General features: G+C 39.3%; 1 protein-coding gene across 2 annotated transcripts in view; it reads left to right on the top strand.

Annotated features, from left to right (window-relative positions):
• The window catches only part of fibcd1b (fibrinogen C domain containing 1b), a 134,995-nt gene that overhangs the window by 60,200 nt on the left and 48,748 nt on the right, over positions 1 to 26,047 (top strand). For both annotated transcript variants that reach the window (XM_004549824.3, XM_004549825.3), the window contains 2 exons: positions 3,991 to 4,127; positions 23,719 to 23,815. In XM_004549824.3, coding sequence (XP_004549881.1) covers positions 3,991 to 4,127; positions 23,719 to 23,815 — 234 coding nt within the window. The remainder of the gene's footprint in view (positions 1 to 3,990; positions 4,128 to 23,718; positions 23,816 to 26,047) is intronic.

Genomic DNA, 26,047 nt, shown 5'->3' on the forward strand with positions numbered 1-26,047 from the left:
TCGACTTGCTGTATTGTTACACGTCTCTACTGCATTAGACGCCAATGTTGTTTCAAATCCATGGCTGGGAATATTCCCCCAACAACTGAACCAACTGGAAGCTTACATTTATGGAAAAACTATAGTGGTTACTTTGCCGCTAAAATAGATTCAGAAACCAGAAAGTCGATATATTGTACATGTTATAGGCAATGGTACATTTTAACATTATAGGTAATGTTTCTAAAAGATCTGTAGAGATCTGGGCGACATTATGTTTTAAAGTTGATGAAGTAGATTTTTTTAAAATCCTTATAGTAATAATCAACAACCACATGATCACCTAAGCAACTCAGAACCCTGCAAATGAAGCAAATTTGTGCCTACAAAGTACAGAAATGCTATAAAAGACATTCCAAAAAGTTTTTAAGAAATGATTGAAACAAATTCTTTGATTGAAACAAAACAAAGAAATAGTGGGCAGGAAATGCAAAGCAAAGACTCCTTAATGCATGCAAAAAACCTGCAGGAAGGTTTAGCTGACACAGGAGAAGTGCTACACCATTTCATTGTGCAATTTCAGTGCATTGACAAGGTTTACATGGATGAGTCACTAGATAAAAGAAAAAAACCTACAGTCTCATCGCAGATGTCTGAAGTATGAAAATCGTCATCTCAATAAGCCGTACATGCTGTTGATAAAAAGGTTCTTTGCCCACAATCATCAAATATATTTAGAGAAATGTTCTTCTTTGGTGTTTTGTAGCAGACCTTCAGGACTAATTGAAAAATGTATTCTGATAAATCTAAGTATAACAGTGCAAATTTTAAATTAAGAAACAGAGATTGAAAGGAGGCTGGCTAATTCAAAACAGGTAGATGATCCAAAACTCACCTCAATATGCTGAAACAACTTCCTGAGCTGAAGCTTTCACAGTAACGCTAAACATCATTAAATGTTTAGCGTTAGTGAGACTGAAACACAGGTTTCAGTCTCATTGCCAGAGGTGTATAAAGTCAAGCACGCGCATGCAAGTCTGCCTTCACAAAAGAGCTTATTGATTTGAAAGCGATACTGAAATTTGATGGCACAGTTGCAACAAGTCATTTGGTGAAATTTGTTCTATACTAGACATTTCTTGATCAACTAAAATTTTAAGTGATGTTATTGCAAACTGAAATCTTTTTTTTTTTGCCTGTCCCGTTTGGCTCTTTTGCCATCAGAATTGTTGTCTAAAGGCAAAGAAAGATGCCCAACGGATTTACTTTACCAAATGGACCGTCCCAGCCTTGCCGTAATGGTCTATTTGATTCACCTTTTATTGTTTATTTTAGTTTTTATTTTCACTTGCTAGAGATGGGACAGACTTGAATGAGGAAAAGAAAAGGGAGAAAGAAAGAGGGGGAAAAAACAGCAGAGAAGAGGGATGGGGATAAAGGGCAAAAAACAAAAACCAACAAAATAAGCAGACAAAAAATACATAAATCAATCACCTGGATCACCTGTTGAGAAAGAAAAAAGAAAACAAGCATTTAACAAGAGATAAACAACATCATGATGATCTATGGGAATATAACAGTAAATACTAAGTGTTAAACATTATTGTGCAGCACGTAAGATCGACAGCGCACAGTGTGCTTTAAGGTAGGAGCCAAAAAGGGTGTAGTTTGTGTGTGTGAGCACCCGTGTGTACACCTGTGAGCATGAACACACTTGTTTTTAAAAGGTTCCTTCATGTAATGATCTGCTAGAGGGTGTGGGGAGCCACAGCCCCGTCCTCCAGGGCATGAAGCAGGTATGGAGGAGATCAAAACTCCAGACATCCAGAGGCCCCCAGAACACAAGAGACCAAGGAAGACCAACAGAGGGGCAGCCGCGCCACTGTCCCAGAAAGAGCTGAGGAGAGTCCCAGATGAGGGCTCACTCAGCAGCCGTGGAGCAGAAGCCAGGAGGGGTTGCAGTGACGTGCCCGTGAGCTCCGCCGGCAGCCAGCTGTGCCAGAGTGAACGAGCCCCAGGCCGAGCCAGCTCCCCCGCACCCCCACACTCCGCAACCCGCCAGGGAAAGGGGGCCCAGGCCCATCCGGACCGGGGCCCAGTACAGCAGCGCCGCCTGGCCTCACAGAGCCCGGGACAGCCCACCCGACCCCACCACAGAGAAAACTGCACCCACCCCGTCATCCACTCATGTTCCAGACTACATGAGACAATAGACGCCCAGGCTGAGATCTTCCTCCACCTCTCCTGTATCTCCCCCTCCTGCAGAGTGAGGTCCTGAAGAGAGGAGAGCTCCTGCAAGATGTAACAACCTCCCCCACCAGTCGAAGAGCCCCCCAGGTGGCTCGATGCACCGGCGGCACCCTGCGCAAACTGAAATCTTATAAAAACTACAGAAACTGCTGAGTCCCAAACTCTTCTGGCATTAACATCAGCACAAAACCTGTGCCGGGAGCTTTGTGATGCCTATGGCCGATCTGTAGATGTAATGTGTAGACGTCCCAGTACTTCTTCCCATGTAAGGTGGTTCTGGGTAGATCTGATAAAACTTGTGTGTGAGTATGTGTAAGTGATCTGCAAGTAATGTTCTTATTTATTCCAAAATATGCTTGCATTTTGGAATATCTAATGGGGCATTCCCATGACTCATTAGACTGATAACTTTCTGTGCATGCCACAATTACTGTTTAATTTTCTGCGTTTACTAAATTTAAAAAAAAAAGTAATTGCATTCAATGAAAGGGCCACATATATATCTAATGCAGTGGGGTTGTATTTAAAAAAATAATTAACAGAACATGTAATTTGATGATAGATGCGCAGACATATGCATACAACTATAAGACATCTAAAGTTGTGAATGTAAAGCCTGTGTCACTAAGTCTTGGAGAAAGATTTGAAAACGAGTGATTCCCATTCATTTATTGCTTCCATTGTATGCTTTTGTATTAAATATCTTGCAGCCATAAAGCAGGTCAAGTAAAAGCAGACCTAGAGTGTAAGTGCAATCAATGAAGGTGTTACTTGGAAGGAAATTTTCTCGGCTCTAAGGGATGATTAAGCTGAAAAAGAAATGACTGTGTTAGAGAATTCCTAAAAAGCGACTCTTCTATCGAACCTAGACACCCCCAGTTTCCAGTAATGAAAAGAAGTAGGAAATGTTACCATTTATGTGTGACGGTGATGAAAGTTCGGATCTTATTAGCCGAGGCTTACACGGAGAAACTGAAAAGCTTCGGGGAGAGCAAACATTTCCTATCATGTAGGGTTCTGTAAAAAAAAATCTTGTATGGTCTTTTTAAGAAGTCTCCTGGCTGTTTTAAATTCAGGGGTTTGACCCGGTGAAGGCATAATCTATAACACTGTCCTCATCAGTTTCTCTCCTGCTTCCTGGTGAATAGATTTTGTATCCCTTGTGTAAGAAGGGTTTCTCAGTCACAGACAAGGGTGCTACTATTCTGCTCTGCTGTGGCTTACAAGCTCTCTCTGTCACTGTCACGTCTCCTCTTCACTAACTCATCTCGAATTCTGCCTGTTATATACTTCTCTCCAATCTTTCTGCCTCCTTGTCTGTTTTATATCCCTCAAATGTATATACCTCCTCACTAAGATATCCTTCTTTTTCTCTAACTTCCTTTTGATTATTCCTTTCCCAGCTACTTGTATTATCTCGCATCACGGTGCTGTATATCTGCGCTCCACCCTCGTGTCTTCCCAGCTTCATTTAAGCTACTTGCTTTTCATATTTTTCCTCCCATAATTTCGTCTTTGACAGACTTACAGTGTGTTTTGTTCCACTTTTGTCATCCATCACCTGCTCGTCGATCTCATCATCAATCTTTTTTTCACAACACTCAAACTGTTCCTTTACAATTCCTGTGTCCGTGTGTCAGTGGCAGTGCCTGGATTTAAATGGAAGGCAAAGCAAGACTCGTGTACAAGTGCATGCTTTGCCTTTGAAATCCATATTAGAGCCAATTTATTTAATGACTCGCTGTTTTTGCATGTCCCCAGGCTCACGTCCCCGTGACTGTGGTGATCTGTATGCCAGTGGACAGAGAGAAGATGGCATCTATTCTGTGTTTCCTATTCACCACCCTTCAGGCTTCCAGGTCTACTGTGACATGACGACAGACGGTGGAGGCTGGACGGTGAGTCAGAGAAAAACACACTTTTGTATCACAGTGAGCACACACCCACACACAGCTTTTAACCCCTGTGTGTCTCTCCCCGAGGGAGCAACATTCACTCTTTTGGTGCGCTAGGGTAGTAATCAAGATGTATTCAGGGAATGCAAGGTACTAGAAGGTCATTTTATTAGGTCTGCTTTTTAAAATCTGCATGTATGAACCGATTACCTAACCCTTGTCTTGAGGGAAGTTTTGCAATATTTTTTTGGACAACGATGGACTTATTAAATGTTGCTGGTTAAATATAAAGTTAACAGTTACTGGACGAAGCAATGTGTGCAATATGTCATGAACACCTTGAGATTTTTTCAAATTTGGGAAAGTCTTTACTTTAAAAAAAACTGATTATAATTTGGTGGTTGAAGCATATATGAATGAAATATGAAATATAAATAAAATATATTTTGTGCCATACAGTACCATGCAAACGTCTTGAGTCACCCCATCCATCCATCCATGTATTTTCCTCTGCTTATCCAATTCAGGGTCGCAGAGGGCTGATGCCTTTCCCAGCTGCCCCCCTTAATTCTTTATGATTTCCTAAGGAGTCGAAATTCCTTCCAATTTTGTTAAAGTGGTCTTGTGCAATAGTTCTCCACACTTTCTGAAGGCCTTTCAAAGTCTTTCTTTGGACATTACCTGCTTTTTAAATTACTCCAGTAATTGTACTTGATCTTTTTGTTGTTGGTGTTAGCTACTTAACACTGATCTAAGAAGCATTTAAGCATAAAAACATCACCTAACTCAAGGGATGAACCGCTCTTGTGCATACACATAACATACAACAGCAAAGAAACTATTTAAATTGTATTGTATCTTTAGGTACTTTTTACTACTGCAAAAACACATAATCTCTTCCCAGTTTATTAGCTGAATCTCCTAAATATGACAAAGGTAACGTAGTTTGACAGGTATAAGATAACATTTTTGCACTAACAAGCTGATTCCCAAAGACCTATTGGCTGAGAAATGTCTTCGCATGATTTACAATGTGTCCTTAAAAAATCTGAAAAGAGTTGGAGACAAAATATGATGTGGCAGTTCTAAAAGAAACTAAGTACAGCAGATGAACAGGATCTCACGATCATGTCCATAAGAAACAGGAGAAAATCCAGCAAAGACCTGAGACATGACTTGATAGAAGCATCGGGCTCTTTGGCTGATCCATCTACTTTTCACTGAAGCCTCATTAGAAATGGTGTCAGTGGAAGGGTGTCAAGAAGCCATTTTTAAGGAAGTAAAACGGGCGGGAAAGGCTGACATATGCCAAATTACACAAGAACTGGACTCAAGATCATTGGTACCATGTTTTATGGAGTGATGGGCAATGGGTGGAATTATGAACACAGAAAAGTCTGATTGGCAATGGCTTCATTTTTCAGCATGACAAGGAAGTCAGAAGAACCCACAATGGAACAATATGAGTCATGGATTGGCCTCGTCAGAGCCCACCCCTCAACATTATTATTAAAATTGGAACAAAAAGGCAGCAAACATCCCTTTAAAAGGCTTTGAAGGTCTTCAAGAAGCCTGGAGAACTGTTCCTGAAGACTACTTAAAGAAAGCTGCCTAAGAGACTTCGCACTCTGTTGGCCTGATATATATATATATATATATATATATATATGCTGTATATCAGCGTATATTTGCACAGTACTGTAGCTCAAGAATTTTCACATAGATACATGTCTAAACTCTGGTAAAATTATGAAGTTGTGACATTTTATATCCAAAAGTATTGTCTAATTACTAAAACAGAGGTTTCCTGCTCATGATTTGCTTTTAATTTCAAAAACATAATATTCGTGACTCATAATTTAGGTGACAATATTAAATGAATAAAGCAGAAAAGGAAAGCCAGTATTACAGGGGCAGTCACAGCAGAAGATGATGACACCTTTTGTTTTGTAAATGCTCAATAAAGGTTAAGTAAGTGCTGTCATCATGAGTAGAGATTCAGATACTCTTTTGCTTTGCCCGTGCTGAGATTTCTTGTAGAAAAAATACAAAGAAAGCATATTACAGCATCTGACTTTATGCGTAATTCCATTCGCTGTGCATCAAACTCACCGGAGAAAATGTTTTCATTATAGCTGACAAATTCCTGCACTGATTGTGTGTTTTTCGCTTTGTAATTCTTGCAATCTTGTCTTTGTACAGTAATATTTTGTATTTAATTAAGAAAAAAAAAAGAGATATTTTTGTTTCCTAAGAATGTGGTTTTTCTTTGATCAAATACATGTCAGCTGTCTGGCCTTGTTAAAGCAAACATCACGGTTTAAGTGAGACTGTATACTGGATGCACTGCATCTTTGGGGAATGAAAGACAAGCGAGGTGAACAAACATTTACACAGGGATGTTTGAGGTTATATTTGGAAGCGTGGATTAGATGTATCTCACACAAAACACACACGGAGGCACACGCACACACTCTTACTGGTTAGAGCCATTTATGTCTATTTGTTCTAAAGCATAATGTAGCAGCTGTCAGGAAAGCAGAGCAGTTTTTAATGGAGGACTAAGACTCTGAAACTGAAGCTGCACAATCCAATATTTTGATATATAATAGGTTGTGATACTTGTAAGTAAAACCAAGAGCCCAGTTTTTCAGCTCTGTCCCATGTATTTGAATGGATAGTTAAAAAAAATCTATTCAATGAGCTGTTAAAGAAAAAGATTTCTGCTTCTCGCAAAGTAACATAAGCAGCATTAAAAGTCTTCTACATCCTTTAAGGGAATAATTAAATCTCTCCCATTTATAAAGGTTAGGGTGCAATGCTGCCTTGTTTATTCTTTTTTTTAAATGGATAGTTAAAACTCCTTGAAGGCTTTCCTCCTGAATGTGTGCAGAACTTTCAAAGGTTTAAAGGAGAGCGCACAGTTTCAAACCTCCAAACTACTTTGCTCGCAGTCTGTGGCTGCAATCACAGCTATATTGTCTGCATTTTACGCACTAATTGACTGTTTATACTGGCGGACGTATTATGCCGCTACAGTCATTATGCACATTGTCAAGCTTAATAAGGAAAAGAAGCACAGCAAAGGCAAATGTAGTCTGAAATAGGTATCCTATTATACTGCGTCTGAGTTTGCTTTCCACATCCACGACAGTGACATAAGCACATATAAAATATCAGCTCAAGTCGCTGTTTAATCGGCATGTCAGTGAATTGTGCGTGCATGTGTGTGCACTTGTAAACCAGTGACTAACTGCGTGAGATAGGCAAGGTCGTACCCTCCTATCATCAAATAAAGCCAGACTGTCAGAGTGACAGAGTGCTTAGCCCAGCATGATGGAATAGAGCTACATACCAGCCTGTCAGTGGATAGCAGCTTGTATGTGTGTGTGTGAGTGGGAGGGTGTATGTGTTCGTGTGTCTGTGCATGAATTACTGTTTGTGCATTAAAGCGAGCATACTTCCACAAAAACAGTTTCTGAACGTGAACGTGCTTTCCTGTCAGAGTTCCCGTCCGTTTTCCGAAAGATGCAGCAGTGTCAAAGTGAGCAGACTTTGGGTATGGTCCTATAAAAGGATTAACAGCTCCGATTGAGGTGATAATATAGCAGTTACTGATCCGGCCTGGTGTGTTGAGCTGATTGTGATAACGCTTGAGTCTCATTAAGAGATCAGTGTGGTGTGATCCAACTGGGGCAGGTAGGGAGAGGAGATGCATGGTGAGTTGAGTGGCTTAGTGCCTGTCTGACGGCTGAGCTTAAATAAGGAATGAGCCATATGCTGCCACCTCATTAGCATACTGACATACTGTAGCACTGTTGCAGAGGCTGCTGCAGACACACTGAAAGATGAGCAGGTTACTCGCAGAAGGGAGGGAACAGAGGAGAGCGAGTGGGACTCGGAGGAGACAAAGAAGGGAGTGGGCTTGATGAAAACATCAGAATCCAAAAGGGAGGAAGAGTGATAACAAGGATGCAGGGATTTAAAAAAAATAATACCATAAGTGAAAAGGAATTAGATCGCTCCCTGTACTTTGAAATGGATAATTCAAATGCAATCAAATGTTTCTGTTCTGCAGTATTTGCAGTGAAAAGGTGACCTTTAGGGAGCCTTGTTAATTGTACAGCTGTCTTACATAGATTTAGATGTCAGTCAGCAGAGCTGTAGCATCAGTCAGTGATGACCTTTAGAAGAATGTGTTTTCAGGGTCTGTTCACTTGTCTGTACCTTAATACAGCAGACAAATATGTTCACCGGATATCACCAATAGCAGTTCCCATAGTTTTAGCATTTGGAGGGCGTTAATGTGTGGGTTCGCCTGGACGATTTCTGTTTCATTGTTCTAATAGCACCCTATAAGATTTGCCTTTAGAAAAAAGGGCAAAAATTAGAGACCACCAGCTGTTTTAAATGGCAGCATGTTCAAAGAAAATGTGTTCCATAATGCCATGCATGACTCATAATCAGACCAAACCAACACAGCCACCCACAAAATCCACTATTTCTAACATCACGAATCTCAGATTTGCTTCTTTTTTTAAGGGGTTAACTTCTTCTGAAACTATACATTAATAATAACACATAGTTAAATTCTAGTGTCTACTTTTTCCATCAAGCTGTCCACACTATGAAGGGTGATTTTTGCAATAATCTGGTTATGAGAATAAAATATTGGTACTGTGTCAAACTACAAATATGCTGTGATAATATTAGGATACACATATAATTAATTATAATTATAATTAATAAAACAATTAGGGTGGAGTTTACTGCAAAACAGAAATGGGAGATAATTAAAATCACAGAGGATAATTACAAGCAAAATTAAAAGCATATTTGAAAATAAGAATGAGACAGTTAAAAATTGAACTAAAATTAAAAGGTTAAAGAGAAAAGATGAATTTTTAATTGAGATTTGAAAACTCTTAGTGAAGCAGTGTTGATCACTCTAGGATATAAGGAATTGCATTAATCCAGCCTGGGTGTGATAAAGGTGTTGACCACCTTTTCAAGGTTTTAAAAGAACAGAAGGGTATGGCTTTAGCTAAGAGTCTTGACTGAGAGAAGCCAGCATTGACGACAGATTTAATCGGCAAATCTAATTTGGGAGCAGAAGTCAAGATTATAACAAGGTTCTTTACATGAAGTTTACAGCATGAAGTTAGAGATCTGAGGGATGGAGTCAAATTTGTGAACTGAGCTGCCTGGCAATGAACAGGGTTAATAAAAAACATATAGGATTTTGGTTTGGTTTTCACTGAGGGTTAGAAAATTCACTGACAGCCAAGTTTTAATCAAGTAACGCCAGTTTTTTTATTTTTTTATTTTGCGCAATAAAAACCAAAGGAAAACAATGCATTACATAGCTAACAAATTTGGGAGCCATTGCAGTTTCAGGAACCGGATGCATTAAAGCTGCGGTCTCGTTACATACAGGAAAATCTCACTTAAAATAAAAAAATAATAAAACAAAAACACACAAGTGTGCAAAAGAAACAGCCAGTTTTTTCTCTGTTGGGTCTTAATGGCTTAATGTAGAAGCCTTTACCTTACAATAGTCCCCCTGGGGTGACTGCAGCTGTGATTTGGCCATTTATAAGTAAAACTGAATTGAATTGAACTAAATTGGCTGCTTGCAAACTGCAGATGCTGTAAAGTAGGTTGTAACGTGGTGAATACTTAGAGAAAGGTTTTTGTTTGTTTGTTTTTTTACTATAATTAAAACATGTAATAACTGGAAAAAAAACAACAGCCTTTTACACAATCAATAAATAAAGAGTTTAGAGGCTGCATGGGAAAAAAATGGCCGTGTACCAGGTTGATTCAGAGACTGAGATAGAAAATTGTAGATAAAGACTAAATGTAGGGTTTTAGTAACTGTCAAGTGAGTAGAGTGGTGGTACCTTTATACGAAAGACAAATCAATAACTAGAATAACATGCTGAGTTTTCTCGACTGTAAGATACTATGCAGAATATGAGTTTCCCGCACTGCAGGGAGTATCCTCTATAGCACGATGACTCATATGTCAAATAGATATAAATGTGTTTTTTCCATTTTTTTTTTTTAAAGAGAAGACGCTAAACAGGATAAAAATCAATGAGCAGCAGCAAAAAAAGATGTATCAGATCAAATCTGTGTTGATAAATCATAATGATATTGTTAGTCAGAGTTAACATACTAGTTTTGACAGAGGTGCGCATCTTGGATAGGGCTAGTATAGTACACAGTAACCACCATTAGTGTATTTTAGTGCTTGAAGAGAAGAGAAGAGAAGAGAAGAGAAGAGAAGAGAAGAGAAGAGAAGAGAAGAGAAGAGAAGAGAAGAGAAGAGAAGAGAAGAGAAGAGAAGAGAAGAGACATTTCATGCAGGTTGATGTGAATGGTTGTCAGAGGAAATTGGTCAGTATTTCCTCACTGCCATAACTCATGCCCCAGAGACTGTTGGACAACAGAGGTAGGAGGGATGATGGCAGATAGGACATAAAAGAAGAAAGCTGTCATTACCTGCTCCCAAAACACACACTCAGCACTCATAAAAATAAGTTATGAAGTGTTCAACTATCTATACAAATAATCAAAGAAACAGGGATGCCTGTACATATATATATATATATATATATATATATATATATATATATATATATATATATATATATATATATATATATATATATATATATATAGCCAGAGTAATCCTTTGGGCAAGCATTACCACCTGCAAAAGGGTGATTTCAAATGCCATTTAAACACATTCTCACGGCTTAGGGTAATGTCTTCTATTATTACTATTTTATTTGTTAAAAGGAAGGGCCTAAAAATGACCACAGCATAAATAATTAATGAGAGTAGATATATCAAAGTGCTCTGCGGGTCTGCATTATCAAATGGTGCTTTTATCGAAAGCACTGCAATCACTCTCAAATATTCAATTCAGCTAAGAACTGAAATGTAAAAGTTTTTGAGATTGAATGTACGATTGTGTGCATGTTGTATCACTCCTCAGGAGGCTTAGAGTGCCTTTTTGAGCATGTCGGAGGCGACGCTATAGGCTTTTCAGCATCTCTATCTGACTCGCAGGTTCTTCAATATTTCATGCCTGTTAGTTTATTGGTTTGAAAAATAAAGCAAATCCAGGATGGAAGTTTCTCCAGTTGTTTCATATCTCTAAATGATCTGTAAGGCACAGAATTGAAAACCTACGAGTACAATCTCACTTCTGTTTAAAGCATGCATTTTTCTTTTTAATGTTTAGTTTGCACACTCAACAGTCACTCTATCCAAATTCAATTTACTTTTCTCGACAATGAAGCAAACCTCTGTTTTCACCCTAAATATCTGACATAAAGAAATAATATTGTGGTGCTGAGACAGAGCATGAGCTGTCCACTGGAAGCATTACAGCAGGCAGAGTCAGACATGTCCTTTAGGATATTACTGCCATTAGGCTGGGATGAGTGTTTTTTGGGAATGGGGAAGGTTAGACGGCTGTGGGAGAGATGCTGCACAAACATTTGCTAATTCTACATTTCCTATCTGAGCAAGCACGCGAACAGGACTCTTGATATAGCTGCTGCTACCGTTTAATGGAAAAGCCTCAAGCCTCATCTCGAGCCACTTTTCATTTCTTTCTGTTTTGCTTGGAAACACATAGCAATACATGAAGTAAGGCAGAAACAGAGGTCGTACAGCTTCTTTAAGTAGTCTTCAGAATTTTCAAGGACATTCAAAGCTCTTCTTTGAATGTTGGCTCCATTTTGTTCCAGTCATTGTCGTGATGATCCCACACTGCTTCAGTAATGTTAAGGTCCGGGCTCTGGGGAAGCCAAGACTGCTAGTGTCCCATCGTGTATTTTTCTCTTCAGGTATTTTACAGCATTGGCAGTGTGTTGAAAGCACGAAAAATGAGGTCACTGACAATCAGATGTTTTCCAAATGCTGGATCAAAATCTAATGGTACTTTCATGGGTTCATAATTCAACCAATTTTAACAACGTATCCAACACCACTGAATGTAATGTAGCCTCAATCCATGACAGCCGTCACTGTGTTTTACAGATGGCTGTAGATGCTGTTTCACTTCTCTCCTGACCTCCTCAGTACTTACAGAATTTTCAAATTTGGATCCATCACTCCGTATGACCCGTTGCCACTGATTTTCAGTCTAGTTCTTGTGTAAATTGGCATGTGTGCACCTTTTCTGCCTGTTTCCCCTTCCTTATGAATGGCTTCTTGACAGCCATCCTTGCACTGAGTGAATAGTAGATGAACCAAATGAAGGGCCAGATGTATTTCTCAGGTCCTGTGTCAGGTCTTTGCTGGACTTTCTTAAGAGCATGACTTTCAGATAGTGTTCATTTGCTGTGTTTTTTTTGTTTGTTTGTTTTTTTGTCTGCCACCTCTTGTTTTGTCCTCTAAGGACACACTGGATGTCATCTTGAGTTATGGCAAGTGTTTAGCTAACAGCTCTTTGGCAATTACCTTGTTGGTGCAAACTGTGCAAGCCTTGGCATTCTTCATAGATATAACTAAAGCGGTGGGAACAAATTATGTGTTATTACAACAGACTAAAACAGTTTCGTTCTTTGTCTTTTTGGCGCAGGTTTCTGTCGTGCAGACACAACAATAGTCCCTCCTTGAGTTAGGTCCATTTTTATGCTGGAATGATTCAGAATTCAGTGTTAAGTGGCTAAATAACAAATTTCAAATGACAAAATAGAAAAACAACTGCTTTGTTTTTTTGTTGGTTTTTTTTTTCTTTTCTTTTTTTTTTAATAAATTTGTTTTTAGCTCTTTGAATGCAAAATATAAAACAACAAGGGCTGGCTTTAGACTTTTGCACAGCACTTTATATAAGTAAAGCTTATACTGGCTTTAATAAATAAATCAGTTTTAGCTTCTTGTATCTTGGCACGCGCCACACCAGTGTGATGCTAAATCCCAAAGTCTTGTACTGCCCTTGATCTTTGTCTACATGCAGACTTTAGAAGAATGTTTACAAGCCCTAGCAGAGATCTACCTGTGTTAACCCGGTTTCTCTTAATCCTTTCACCCCACCCAAAAAAGGGAAAAACAGATTTCTTATTTATATGATGTTTCTGAAATCAGGTTACCCCTGCAAGCCAAGAATAATCTTTTTTACTTAAGCACATGTAAATGCAGAAATATGTGTGTAAGCAGGAGTGAAAAAAAAAAATAATAAAAAAATGCTTGTGGATTGTGTTTGTCCTTCTGTTCTCATTTGCTGCTGCTGTGTTTGGAGCACATCTGTCTTTCTGATAGGATTATAAAACATTCACCAGCAGATGTTTGCACTCCTCTTTGAAGATAGCAATTGTGCAGACTGTTGTGGATTTATGAGTGCTTTCATCAGACAGTGTTGAATTTGTCACTATATCATCAATATTCTTAACAATGTAATCAAACTGTTAGAAGCTCCTCTACCAGTCTGTTTTGATCCATCTTATGAAAAGGAGCACGGAGCTGCTTTTGGAGCTGATTTTATTAGCATCAAGTCATGTTTTGTGTATTTATTTTATTTATCTTATTTTCCTCCTGTCTACATGTCTATCTTGGCTATTTCCACATTGTGTCTGTTTTCCATAAATGCTGCTTTAAAAAAAAAAAAAAAAAGATCATTTCTGTGTGATTCAGTTTGCCTTTATAGCAGATATATTAAGCGCTCAGGAAGATGTTACCATTTACCTTCAGGTAGTGAGCAGAGCAAGTGACATCTGTTGCCAAAGCACCAAACATATAAACATAGTGTGCTCACAGCATGTAGCCTATATGCCAAGAGCTAACAAGCTATTGGCATAATGCCTTTTTTCCACCCAGTCACATGCCAGACTGTAAATCTCCCAGAATCAGCTTTTGAGTGCTTGTGTTGATTCTTCCCTGTGTTCTGGTCTGTCAGTCAGGGTGTCCGTCTGTGCACGCTGCAGGCTCCCAGTAGTTGACAGAAAGCCTGCTGAAGAGCTTAAGGCAGCTTGTTAAGTAGCCTCCATCTACTGCAGAGATTACAGGGAGCTTAATGTAATCATGCCTGTGCAATAGCCCGTGTGTTGGGTGAGATGGTCATTAAGGAGTGGAGATTTGCTTGTTAACGTTGTTTCGGCCATTGTTTTTTTGTTTGGTTTTTTTCACTGCATTTCTTGTTTGCCTGTTTAAACGGTCCTCCTAAAACTACTGACTGTATTTGCATAGAGCATTTAGATGTTGGCCTGATGCTAGTCTTGATTTATTTATTTTTTTTTTTTGCATGTGTGTGTGTCTCTGTCTAGCCAGTGGCTGCAGGCCCTAAACCCAGAGTCCCTAAATGCAGGGGTTACTTTTTTTTCAAAGAGGTGTCAAGTGAACTTGACTTTTACATGTCTAATACTTAAATGATGTTGATTTGGTGACACAGACACTCTGACAATACATGTTACAGGAGCTGCTGGCACCCTCAAAGCTATTTTTCTTCATCTGTACAGCCTTGTAAATAGCTGCTCCTCAAAAAATAAGGAAAAAAAACAAGGGAACAAAGATCCACTCCACTGAGTTAACAAAAATACAGCTGTTGCCACTGCAATTCTGACTTGTACCCTGTGACATACTGTCATAAACAAAATAATACCCTGTTAGTATATCCACATAGGTATAATCCAGCTATATATATGTGTGTGTGTGTGTGTGTGTGTGTGTGTGTGTGTGTGTGTGTGTGTGTGTGTGTGTGTGTGTGTGTGTGTGTGTGCATGCACCTGGAGACAATAATAAACAGCTCAGTGCCATAGCTGATTATTTTCTCTTTGGAACTACAGTGTACTAGTGGCAGTCTCAAAATTTTATTCTAATATTCCTAAGGGAAGAATCCCATCAAACTTGTGTAGGTAGGGCCAACAGAGTTGGCAATCGGGAACAGGTTTATTTAACACAGGCAGCTCAAGGCTCATATTATCCATGTGCACTGTTTCATTTCAGCTCAGTGCATTTGACTGTCATTCACAGATGCACTATTTTCTCCGTCTGTGGTGTGTTTGTGTCACGGCAGAGCTGTGTGCTACCTTGCTGTAAGTGCATTAATAAAAGCTTCCAAACATGGGTTTATCTGTCTTAAGGCTTTGTTTGAGAATGACAGTTTTGTTTAGACTTAACAGCTGGCACCTAGGTCTCGTCCGATGTGGTGGAGGGACTGTGAATTTTTTTTTATTTTTTATTTTACTGCCTGTCCTCTGATTTATCAGAATAGCCCCCTCTGTGCATTTACAAATCAACGCTGGGTTTCACTGCCTTTTAGCAAAACATATAGTTTGACGGCATGGACTGGCAATTCCTATAGCTTGCTCGGGGAGTCTTCAGATGAAGGGAAGAGAAGTGAGCCTTTATTGAAATAAATAAGTAAATCAATAATGCATGAGGGATGAACCTTAATAATCCATTCAGGGAACTTGATTTATAACAGTTACTTACTTAAAGAATTGATTGTACTATGCTATGATACTTTTGGTTTTTTTGTCTCAAGTTTCCTTTAATATTGACTTATTGTTGTGATCCCAGCCTGTATTCACAGTGGGCTTTGTAACTTCGCTTTAGGGTGGTTATATACTTTATGTTGTGTTAGTAAACCCCAGCATCCGTTGCTGAACCCTTTAATAAAACTGCTGCTGTATCATAACTGCAGTTCTCAGTCTGTGTACGGCGGGAGCACTGCCTGCCCCTCACCCACATAGAACAAGTCAGCTTCTGACCTTAGCAGAAACAACTTTGATGTCAGGTACAGCCTTCTAGCCAGACATTGTGTGTGAGGATTTGTCATTTGGGATGTTAAGCTGCATCCTAGTGGAAACTGTGTGCGTGTGTGTGTGTGTGTGTGTGTGTGTGTGAGCGTGTGAAGAGGCATACACTCTGAACTGGGTGACTGATTCCATTTCCTGTTTTTTGAAGGTGCGGATGAAAAGCTGTGGGGGTTTGGGGGGAATTTTTGTGACACAAAAATTCTTTTACAATGCGTTCTGACACAGTGCTGACCAGTGTTCGGAGAAAGTTCTGCATTAATGATCATAATGTAGGGATCAGAGCAGACAGCAGTCAGTCACAGCCTCACTCAGACTCTGTGTGCATGTGGATGAGTGAAGTGTGAGGTGCTGAATTTAGTGCTGGATGCTATAAATCAAATCAGGGGAGTGAAGAGCTCCACTAGGATGGATGATTCATAGTGCGAGGTCCAGGAACACATCAACAGGAGAAAACATATTCAGGATAAAGAGGCAGCTGACCGTCACTGGCCTCAAATTTCTGCACATTCTTTACTCAGACATGTCAGCGATGAAAGAGGCCAGAGACAGAAAGTTTGTATTACTCATTGACTTCAAAATTAGAGTGGGAATAGACACATTTTTGCTTTTATCACCATGAAGTAAATGTTGATTGCTAAATTTAATGGCTATAGAGTTAAAAAAATAAAAAATAAAAAAACACCAATGGCATTTAGATTGGTTCCCTTCGAGTCGCTCTTTCACTGCGCAATTATATCTGACACCAGGTACTCAATCTCCTGGGAAAATGAAGGGTCGATTTTGCATCCAAAACAGACAGCGCACTTTGTTTATATTCTCTCCAGGTAGTGGAAATGGTGGAATTTGTAACAACCTGTTGAATTGTTTAAACTTTACCTGGTAAAAGAGAAAAGAGCTCCGTAGCTGGAAAAGACAGTGAAGCCGAGGAATCAGAGTAATGGGAACAAATGTTGACTGTAACCTATTTAACACTCATTATGTCATAATAGAACACAAATGCGTTACAATGGCTGGAATATATATGTAAAATAAATAAGTACATGAATATTTAAACTCATTGGTTGTGTTTAGAAGCAAATTAGCAGTGTTTCAAATGTATCTGTACTCATACAGACAAAGGTTCAGATTGACTACACGATCAAGCACCCACTTTAACATCTCTACACATTTTTTTTTCCCCACTCCAAAAAGCCTCGCTTCATTCCACCTCCCAGTGTTGATCAGTGCCTTTCCCTCCTCAAACATGTGAAAGAAAATGATTGGTGTCTCTGCAGAGGTTCATGTCTCCAGGGAAGATACACACACAGAGAGAGATTCTGACCTTCAGGGTCAACATGCAATTAAACCTCAGATGGGCTCTCGAGTCTTACAAGAATACTGGCTGTGGAGGGAGACATGGCTAGCAAGACAAGTATGTTAACCCTGATATGAACTGAACTGCTTGTTGGTTATCCTGCTTTTGTAGAGTACTGCTCCACGTGACCACTCACCAATGCTGCAGAAGTGATTCACAGTATCGGGGTAGCTGGTACACCAGTATCTCTGATTTTGTGTCAGACAGCAACCCCTGAATTACAGAGCTAGTGGGAAAGGTTAATGAAGACTCGAACATCAGCTCCAAGGATGGCTGCTGACCTTTTGTATAGGAGCTAACAAAATGAATTCTAAAGCAGTGCCTTCATTTCACCCGAGCAGTTTTTCCCTTTATGTTTCAGTGTCAGCGGGACAGATGTTTGAAAGCATGGTGTAAATCTCTCATGTCTATCTTTTATCCGACATGTGTGTTATATGTAAGCATGTAAGCAGCTAGACAGATTTCATTTGAGAGGTAACGGGAAAATAAAAGTCATTTTTTTCAACGACACATTTGCTTCACTGCTGTAACACAAAATACCACAATTTCTATTTTTATTTATTTATTTTTTGTACATAATTTACATTATAAGCCAATGTTACAGCAATTAATATCATTTTTTTCAAAAGTCTTTATCCTGTAAAGCCTTTTTTTAATGAGTGAAAAGTTTTGTTTTTTTTAAAAAGGAGAAACTTGCAGATTTATTTTTTATTTGTGTAATTTTTGCGACATCTGACATTTTTGTGTAATTTATTCCCGTTTTTCCAGAAAACAAAATCACACTGATGATGTAGAGGTCTGGAAATCTCACAAAACACATGTATTAAACATGATAGATTTGGTGTTACAGGGTTAAATATTAGCTGCTTTTGTATCAAATGTAAGATGAACATTTATGAATATGAGCTCGGGTTATGTATAGTAGCTCAGGTTGCAGATCAGGTTTTCGTGGATGACAGTTTGATCTTCAGCCGCTCCACTTTCAGAGGTTTCCTTTGACCACTAAAGTTGTTCCTGATAGCAGGTCATCTGCCATGCATGGCAGCTGTGTCACCACTGGTGTGTGAATTTTCCAAGCTATTATTTCAAGTAAAAGTTCAAACTTTCAGAGTCTTGGAAATGCGGAAAACGCAGCTTAAATCCCAGAGATTACATGTCTGCTATTTTCAGACAGCTTCCCTGCATACGCTTGACACCATGTGGTAATTGTAGTAAGCAGAACATGTTAACACAACATGACTGTCATTAACTCCTTTCTGACACAAAATGTACAATATGTGTTAATAATAATAGAACTGAATTATAGTGCATTTGCCATCCATCCATCTGTGCTTTCAGCTGCTGGGATGTGGAAATGAGCTACACTCTAACCCTGTGTATGAATGATTAATAATATTATTTACAGTCGAGACAGTATTTGGACAGTTATATGCGCAGCAGTGGAGTGCCAGGTTTCAGCTTTAATTTTAATTTCTGTTTTGCATCAATATTTAACAAAGTGGGTGGTAGTCGTGGCCCTTTAAAACACATGGAACCCAAACTGCAAGGGTTCAAAATAAAATTGGACACTTGGTTATTAAATCTTTCTTGGAGAGCTATCTGTCATTTCAACCGTAGTTCACAAACCAAAAACTGCACACATGGCTCATGGAGAGTTTATTTAGAGTTGCCATTCAGACTGAGGGGGAGCTGTCTGTGAAAAAAGCTCTGCCTTGCTCTCTGATATATGTGAAGACTGTCATAGCGAGAGGCAGGGTACACCCTGGCCAGGTCGCAAGTCTTTCACATTTAATTCGTGGGGTTGAATTAATGAGCTGCATTAACTGTTTAGGCATCTGGGGCTCAAGAATAATTAGACAGTTGACAGATAGATTTAGATAGAGTTTTATGCCCAGGTGAATTCCAAATTAAGAAGACAAAAGACCTGGAGTTTATTCCAAGTGCTGAACTTGCATTTAGTTACTGTTCACCACAACTCTCAATATGAGGTCCAAGGAGATGTCGATGCAAGTGAAAACCCAAATTAATCTGTTAGAGGGAAAAAAGTTTAGGAGTCACTTTAAAAAGGCGTGTGATGGAGATCAGGGATTCTGTTACATTTCCCAGTATTATTATTATTATTAATTTAATGAGGGACTGATACAAAATTATATATTTTATTTTTGGTAGTATTATTTAAGTGATAGTTAGTGGAAGGTGAAGAAACGGGGGGTGGCGGTGTGTTAATGTCAGTAGAACTTACCTGTAAGAGTAGAAGGAGCTCAATCACTTGCTTATGATGTCACGGTCCTGGGTCTTATGACCCAGTGTTTTGAGTTTTAGTTCATTTTGATGTTTATAGTTTATGTTAAGCCCTTCAGGTTTTCTAAGTTCATTTGTTACCATGCCTAGGTGATTTTAGTTCTTATTAATTCCCCCTCGTGTTTCCAACCCATGTTAAGTCTCCCCTGCTCTTCATGTGTTTCATGTCTGTGTCTTACGTTGTCAAGTTCTGGTTGTCATGTCTGCGTTTCATTATGTTTCCTGTTTTATTTTGGAAGGAGTCATGTGTTCTTGGTTCTTTGTATTTAGCTTCACTGCTCCTGTCATTAGGTTCATGTTAGTCAGCTGTTTCCTCATGTGTCTCCACTTCCCCTGATCACCTCATGTGTGTATTTAAGTCCTCTGTTTTTGCATGTCATTTGTCAGGTCGTCTGCTCATCCATGTCTCATCTCCAGGTATCTCTGGCAGTTCACTATGCTTAAGGTTTTTTCATGTTTAGTTTTAGTTCACCCAGTTTAGGTTAGTGTTTCGTGTTCACCTATGCCCTATTGTTTGGTACCCTTGTTTCTAGCCTCAATAAACGGCTTGTTTTGTTAATCCACGTCACGTTTTGGTCTGCGTTTGAGTCCTCTTCTGCAACACATACAGTCTGCCCCAGCCAGACTGTGACAGTTGAAGCATCTGGCATAAACCAATGTGCAAGGCTAGGGGAGGTTAGGTTAAGATGTTTCTGATAAATATAACTGATTAAAGCATATATGTTGTTGAACTATTTATAGGAATGTACTTTTTTACTAGGCTTTACTACCCCAAGACTTGACCTGAGGTAGAGTACTGCTGCTTTTCATAGTGGCTGGTATGTGTTGTGTTTGTGAACACTCTCACTCTTGTATTCAGCTATTAAAAGGTTTCTGGTCAAGGTTTGGGTCAAACTACTGTAACTCTTGATCCACTAGCACAGTCGAAAAATGTTAACGGCTCTTGAAAGCATTAACTCTTTTTCAGTGATATTAGCGCCATTGCGGTTATCCCAGACACGGCACCACAGAAACATGGTGAAAAGAAGACAAATGTCTCATAAAATGTCTGTGTTCTGTAGAGCTCCATCACAAACACTCACACTACTGTCTCGCAACCAACCTCCGTCTTTGCGGTGCTGCTGTGACACTGTTCCTGGGTTTCCCGTAATCACCCTATTACCACTGAAAACACAGAGTCACTGCTTTGAGGAACTGTTGGAACTCTTTCAATTGAGCAAGTGGTTCAGGAGTTAAAGAAGTTGATAACATATTGCAAAACAACCATCTGACACCCGACACAGGTTTCGCTGTAGAGGGTTAAAGACCACAAGTTGGTGAATGACTTTTATCTGAACTCCATGCCTTTTTGTTCAAACCACAAGCAACCACTGGCTAAACTCAAAGGAGTGAACTACCCAGTGCATTAACACCATGATGTCTAAAAGATGGCAAGAAGACAGATAAAATGGATGATCGCAGAATTCTTTCCTTGGTTAAGAAACATGTGTTCTTCAATCACATCAAACACCAAAAAAACATATTTGTCAGAAATTCCATGCCTACATTCTAGTAAGAAATCTCACCTTCTCTGTCAAATATGGTGGATGACAGATTTTTAATATTTAGCAGAAAAGGAACATAAGGTTAAACATAAGGTCAAGTAACAAAAGTGGCTGAATGAAGGCCGAGAGAAACTAAATGCTGAGGAAGAGCTAATGGTGGCTACAGTAAAGGTCAGGGAGAGCATCACCATACAAAGATGCAATATCTGTGGGATATGATTTAAAAATTTAAAATAATTTGTGATGTAATTTAAGATAGGAGTCGTGTTTAGGCACAACAGAGACTGTACAGTGCACAGTAAAGAGAGTTAAGATACTTATCTGAGAATCTTGGTCAAGTTGTGCAAGTTCCTGGCTCACCCGTTGAACGGCCACTTCAAAAAGTTAATTCCGAGAAGGTTTCTCATGAGCAGGACCAAGAGATCTCGCATTGCTATCATCCACCTGCAAAAATCACTGCCATTGTGGGAACAGTCAGTGATGATGGCCGGGATTCGGGACATCGCCAAGATCTGCTGCACTCTGCACATTGAGGATTACCAATGGTGCATGTGTCAGAATGCTGAAGGCAGGAGTTCAGATGACCTTTGACCAGCTGGCTTTGGCTTCTCCCAAAGGCTAAATGCTGCCGTCACAACCCAAGCAAAAACAGAGGGCTGGACGGGCTCTTTGGAAAGAACTCTTGGAACAACCTCAAAGCCGTAAATTAAATGTTTTTTGCTGTCTATGACATCTAAGACAAATAAAAGGCTGGCTGCACTAAATAAATGAATAAATAAATAAAGAACACATCACTCCTACTAGTGGCAGTCAGTCACACTGCTTTCATACTAATTAGTAGATTCAGAGTTATTATAAGCAGCAACATTTCTTCATGTCATCTTGTGGAAATTAAGAAGTGCAATCACTGCCATCATTACTGGCAGCTGAGACACTTGCTCGATGGTCTAACGTGCCACAACCAGAGGAAAGACAGTCTTATGGAAGTGCTGATACAAATCCCTTTGTTTCACTTTGAGTAAATGGTAGTTTCAGATCTATGCAGTCCTTGCAAAACAATGAGCTACACTGTTTATAATGCATGTTTAGAGGCAAAAGAAAAAAACAGCTGTTTAGTTTCTACTGAAAAGAGGATAAACAGTGGCTATGTTGCATGAGTCTTTATTTTTCTACTTTAAATGAATCCCATGAAAAGAAAAACGATGCTGTTTTATTGTGAAATATGTATATTCTTGGCTTAAGTCGTAAGCAGTGACTCTGTAAAAGTTCTGTTAGCTCAACATTAAATCACTCACTGTCCTGTAATAATTGTTGATTTTATTTAATGATTGACAGAATGTTTTTTTCTTTTTTTACTGTAAGCCCATAGAAAAAATCATAAAATGTTTCATCCAGTGGGACAGATTAGAGTCTTTGGTGGACCATGTGTTTGATATTTCTGAGCTATAGTGTTAGAGCTCCTGTTTTATCCTGCTTCAGTACAATGTCTCAAACACTTTAGTGTCACATAGTATTAGGAAATGATCTAGTCTTGTTAAAAACAAATAATAATAATAATAATAAGCGATTAACTGACAGACATTTTTAAAGATTTTTGTTTACAGCTTTATGTAAGTTATAGCAATAAATAAATAAAAACCCACATTTCCATTACTGACTTCAGATGAACTGGGGCAGCTACCAGTATTAGAGAACATATCGATCTAGAATGGGGAGAAAAATTCCTGCAGTGATAAGTGATGATGATGATTCAGTAATGAAGATTAAGACAATTTTGTAGACAATTATCAGGATGAAGATGATTAGGACGTAACCGTCGCTCAGCAGGGTTTCTTTGTCTGTGCGGATGTTAAAAGCAAACATGGCTGTTGGTGCCATCTGGTACCTTGTGGTATGCTTGGGAATTAGTCATGCTGAATATATACTGTCTCAGGGAATTTCTTTTGTCATTTTGCCATTTACATGGTCTCCAACAGTAGGTCCTAGACCGTTTTCCATCTGCATGCATTTCTCTTCTGAAGCACATTTCCAATTTCCTTTCATCTTGGGCCTGATGCTTGGGATGTCAGCACTTGTAATAGATAGAGTGTTTCATTTGGCGCTACAGATGCTGCACCCTCACACATGCATATGGCTAAGCTAAATCGCTAAGTATCTGCTAAGGTTTTCCTTGTTTCTCATACTGGAAGGGATGCTATAAAAAGCTCATCATATAATTTCACTGTGCACCACTGTTTTATGATACGTGGTGAAAAGCAATTTCATCTTTCTGTGTGTATTTAGAATTATCATTTTATGAATATCATCTCTTTTCCGGGATTTTTTTTTCTTTTCAATTACATATGCAGATTCCCCTGCAATTTGATTCAAAGTCAGTCAAGATTTAATGGATTCCTTTTATTATCTTCCGACAAATTGCCTTTTTAGTGGGAAGAGTGTTTGCATTATTCATTTGTGAAAGAGCAAGCATTTATGAGTTCATTTAGTTTAGTTCTGGATGAGCTCAGCGACCAACAGAGGGGCTCAGAATGAGTCATCACAATGGATGATGAAGCACACCGCGTGTGATGAATCTCATCTGACCCCTGAACTCTTGTCTTGCTGTCTTGACTGTGTAGGTGATTCAGCGCAGGGAGGACGGCTCAGTCAACTTCTTCAGAGGATGGGAATCTTATCGTGAGGGATTTGGCAAGATCACCGGAGAACACTGGCTGGGTAAGTGGCTCAGGTGTGTGCGTGTGTGTGTTCCGCAATGTATGACTCATGCGCGAGACTGCCGAGGATGGTGAGCCAAGCTCGGGGGAAGGAGAATTCACACAGTATATAAATGTTGGTCATCTTGTGAGTTGACAAAAAAGTAAAAGAGAGAAAAACACTTAGTCATGTCAGGTGATGGAGCAAGATGAAAGAGACACCCAAGAAGAGGCCGACAGATAGAGATGAGTTTGACCCTTCATAGCATCAACAGAGCAGCAATAGCTGTATTACTGACAATGAAAAATGCTGCGGTAACAGAGAGAAAGAACTACAAGGATGTTTTATTGTGATAGCCACTCAGAACAACACAGGCCAAAAGACCTGCAATGCAATAACAATATTTTTGGTTTTTCATATGCCAAAACACACAACAGTGTAATTATTATTGCAGCTTTTTCAGTGGTCACCGTCTGCTTAAAACAAGTATTTTTTCAACCAGCGCCTTTTCCAAATCCTTATATTTCTCACTGGCAGCCAGGCATATTAGTCTATGCCTCCCCTTAAAACTTGACAGGCGAAAGAATGCCAACAAAAGAATTCATTCGACTGTGAAATTATCGACTTTTCCGAAGCCAAATTCTTTGCCTTCACACCACTTCTCATTAAATGTACCAAAATATTTCTTTGTGGGGAGGGGGAGTTGCGAAGGAGGATCCATGCACATCATGGTCTAAAAGCAAGTTTCTCACAAGGATGAGGGCAAATTCGTGATAGCTGACTAAATTAGAAACATTTCCGGCTGTAGAATTAAATTCTGTGGCGACATCTAATCACTTTTTTCGCAGTCATAGTCAGCGTCTTTATAGGATATCAGTAATTGCTACATGGCGTCAGCTCTTAACATCAGCCAAAGTCATTGTGAAACCTATAAAGTCTTTTTCCTATAAATCTGTGTTTTTATTAAAAAAAACAATATGTCATCCATGGAGAACAGTGACCTGCTTCGTATATTTTCTGAGTGCATCACTAATTCTGAAAAAAAAAAAAGGGCAGCTCATTTTAGAAAGGTTGAGCAGCCAGGTGTTAATGAGCTATCATCGTAGTAAGTGCGGGTAACCACCTCACAACAGTTTGCTCAAGTTCAGACTGGCAGAGTAAGTGGCGCTCGAAGAAATCTATTTGTGTAAAAGCACACATTCACAGTCAAGGTCATGGACGTGCTTACCACAGCTGAGATATTCTGCCATCGGCTTTCTAGATTAGAGCTCTCTTCACTCAAACGCACACACATATGCACGAAAGAGTAACACAACATAAGCATCTGTGGGCAGCTCAGCTTTTGTACTGTAGATTAATTGTAACGTACTGTAAATGATTTTTTTCCCTTTGTGCCGCAAATGTGGCTCGTGAATCACAAGGCCCAGAGGGTACCCAGAGTTTCTGCCCATTTGTGCTCTAAATAGAAGCGTAATTTACAAAATGAACACCATTTAGTATCAAATTCATCTTTAAATTAGCAACTGAAACCATAAACTCATAAGGAAAGCGTAGACTTCTATCGATTATGATACATGATGAGTGTCAATAAGAATTAATAACTCATAGTGTGTAAATAGGCAGCACTGCAGACCAACAACATGATATGGGCGTACGTGGTTTTAGGCACTTCACCACCTCCACGCTATGTCCTTGCTGGACATAGGAATGCTTGTGTGTGGTTCACAGCTTTTGCAGAATTTATGTGAATTAATGGAGATCTAGGTCTCTTTGCTGACCTGAGGCCATTACAAAGCGCAGCCCATAAAAAAATAAAAAAATAAACGTGGGTAGGGATCTGGTGAGATGGCACACAGTGGAAGTATAGTGGGAATATGGAAAGCTCAGGTTTTAGCAGACTGAATTTGAATGAGGCTACAAATTACTTTGAACCTTTCAGCACAGCCTTGGTCATTCAGGCTGGGCTGTTTTCTAGTCCCCCCCCCCCCCCGATCATCGATGGCAAAAATGAAAAATGGATTCATGCTCGCCTGGAGCCTAAAAAAAATCATTGCAACTCCTTCCTCCGAAACCAGCACTGCTCACAGCTACCACCCACCACCTCGGAGGTTTTGTACATTTCTCATTAGCATGAGTTTCATTGTATTTACTGAACTACTGATAGTATGATAATAGTGATAAATTTTGGAAAAATTTTGGATAAATTGATATAAATATAAATATTCACCGGCCACTTAATAAGATACACCTGAA

This window comes from Maylandia zebra, linkage group LG7, assembly GCF_041146795.1.
Source record: "Maylandia zebra isolate NMK-2024a linkage group LG7, Mzebra_GT3a, whole genome shotgun sequence".
Taxonomy (NCBI): Eukaryota; Metazoa; Chordata; class Actinopteri; order Cichliformes; family Cichlidae; genus Maylandia; species Maylandia zebra.